General features: G+C 47.2%; 1 protein-coding gene across 1 annotated transcript; it reads right to left on the reverse strand.

The window, feature by feature from the left end:
• Positions 1–370: 370 nt before the first annotated feature.
• On the reverse strand, positions 371–889 carry LOC149125891 (olfactory receptor 14J1-like). The gene has a single exon (XM_089335520.1). It carries the CDS (start codon positions 887–889, stop codon positions 371–373), a length of 519 nt encoding a protein of 172 aa, XP_089191646.1.
• Positions 890–1,329: the final 440 nt, after the last annotated feature.

A 1,329-nucleotide genomic window follows, 5' to 3' on the forward strand; every position in this document is an offset into this window, starting at 1 on the left:
TTCCCTGGTGGGAGATCAGCTCCCCATCCTGTTCAGTGAAGTGTCCTGAGACCTTGAATAACTGTGGCACATACCAGTGAATGTCGTGGCATAAAACAGGTCATTGAGGACCACACACAAATTTTCCTAGCTTTGAAAATTACTTACACATGTTTTCTATTTGCTGTTAAAAGGGAGAAATCAAAAATGTAAAACTGGAAAGATGGAGTTGGATGAAAATTGGAGATAATACTGAGCTGGAGGAAATTGAGGCAACTGGAATACAAGCAGGGAGAACTCTAGATAAGATAGGCTATTAAGAATATCACCCTAGGGAATTAACAGGTGCTATACCAATAATTTCAATTGGCTATCCTAGACTTCTATCCCTTCAGCAGGTGATAGAATCAAACGACAGGATCTTTAAGTATTTCCTCACAGCAACATTCACGTCCTTACTCCTTAGGCTGTAGATGACGGGATTAAGGGTTGGGGGGACTACTGTATAGAACACAGACACCAACAGGTCAAAAGTCGAGGATGCATCTCCTGCTGGCTTCAGGTAGGCCATCGCAGCACCACCGAGGAAAAGAGTTACCATGGCAAGGTGAGGGACATAGATGGAGAAGGCCCTGGACTGACCCTCGGTGGAGGGAATCCTCAACACGGTAGAGAAGATGTGAGTGTAGAAGAGAGCAATGGAGAGAAAGCAGACAAAACCCAGTGAGGACGTGACGGCGACTGCCCCAACCTCAGCCCAGTAGTCATCTGAACAAGAGAGTCTGAGCAGCTGAGGGATCTCATAGAAGAACTGGTGAACCACGCTGGACACCACAACGGGCATGGAGAAGGTGGTGGCTGTGTGCAGGACTCCAGAGAGTCCGCCGCTGAGCCAGGAAAGGGAGGCCATCTTGATGCAGGTGTGTGTGGTGAAACCAACACAGACACTTTTTAATTAAGTCATGTTTGGTTTACTTGCTGTATTTGTCTTAAAAGAATAATTGCTATCTATAGGACACTTTGGGAAATTAGCACTGTTGTGTAGGGTAGAGCTCACTGGAAATGTGTGAACCATGCAATCCTTATCAAAGGCTATTGCTGAGTTGAAGTGTGCAGCATGGAGCCTTTCTGGGCAAGGTGGCCTCTCTGGAGGTTGGGCCTTGTGTGCTTTAAGGCTGGAAAAATCCCCCACCAATGATTTACTCCCCTAATGTCCACAGCAGCTGGGGCTGGGTTAAGCCAATGCCAGGAGCCAAGAACTCATTCTAGATTTCACATGTGGGTGGTGGGGACCCAAGCACTTAGCTATCACTGCTGCCTCCCACCACACACATTACCAGGAACTTGGAG

Source organism: Oryctolagus cuniculus, chromosome 6, assembly GCF_051225735.1.
Source record: "Oryctolagus cuniculus isolate XC-2025 breed Fujian yellow rabbit chromosome 6, ASM5122573v1, whole genome shotgun sequence".
NCBI lineage: Eukaryota > Metazoa > Chordata > Mammalia > Lagomorpha > Leporidae > Oryctolagus > Oryctolagus cuniculus.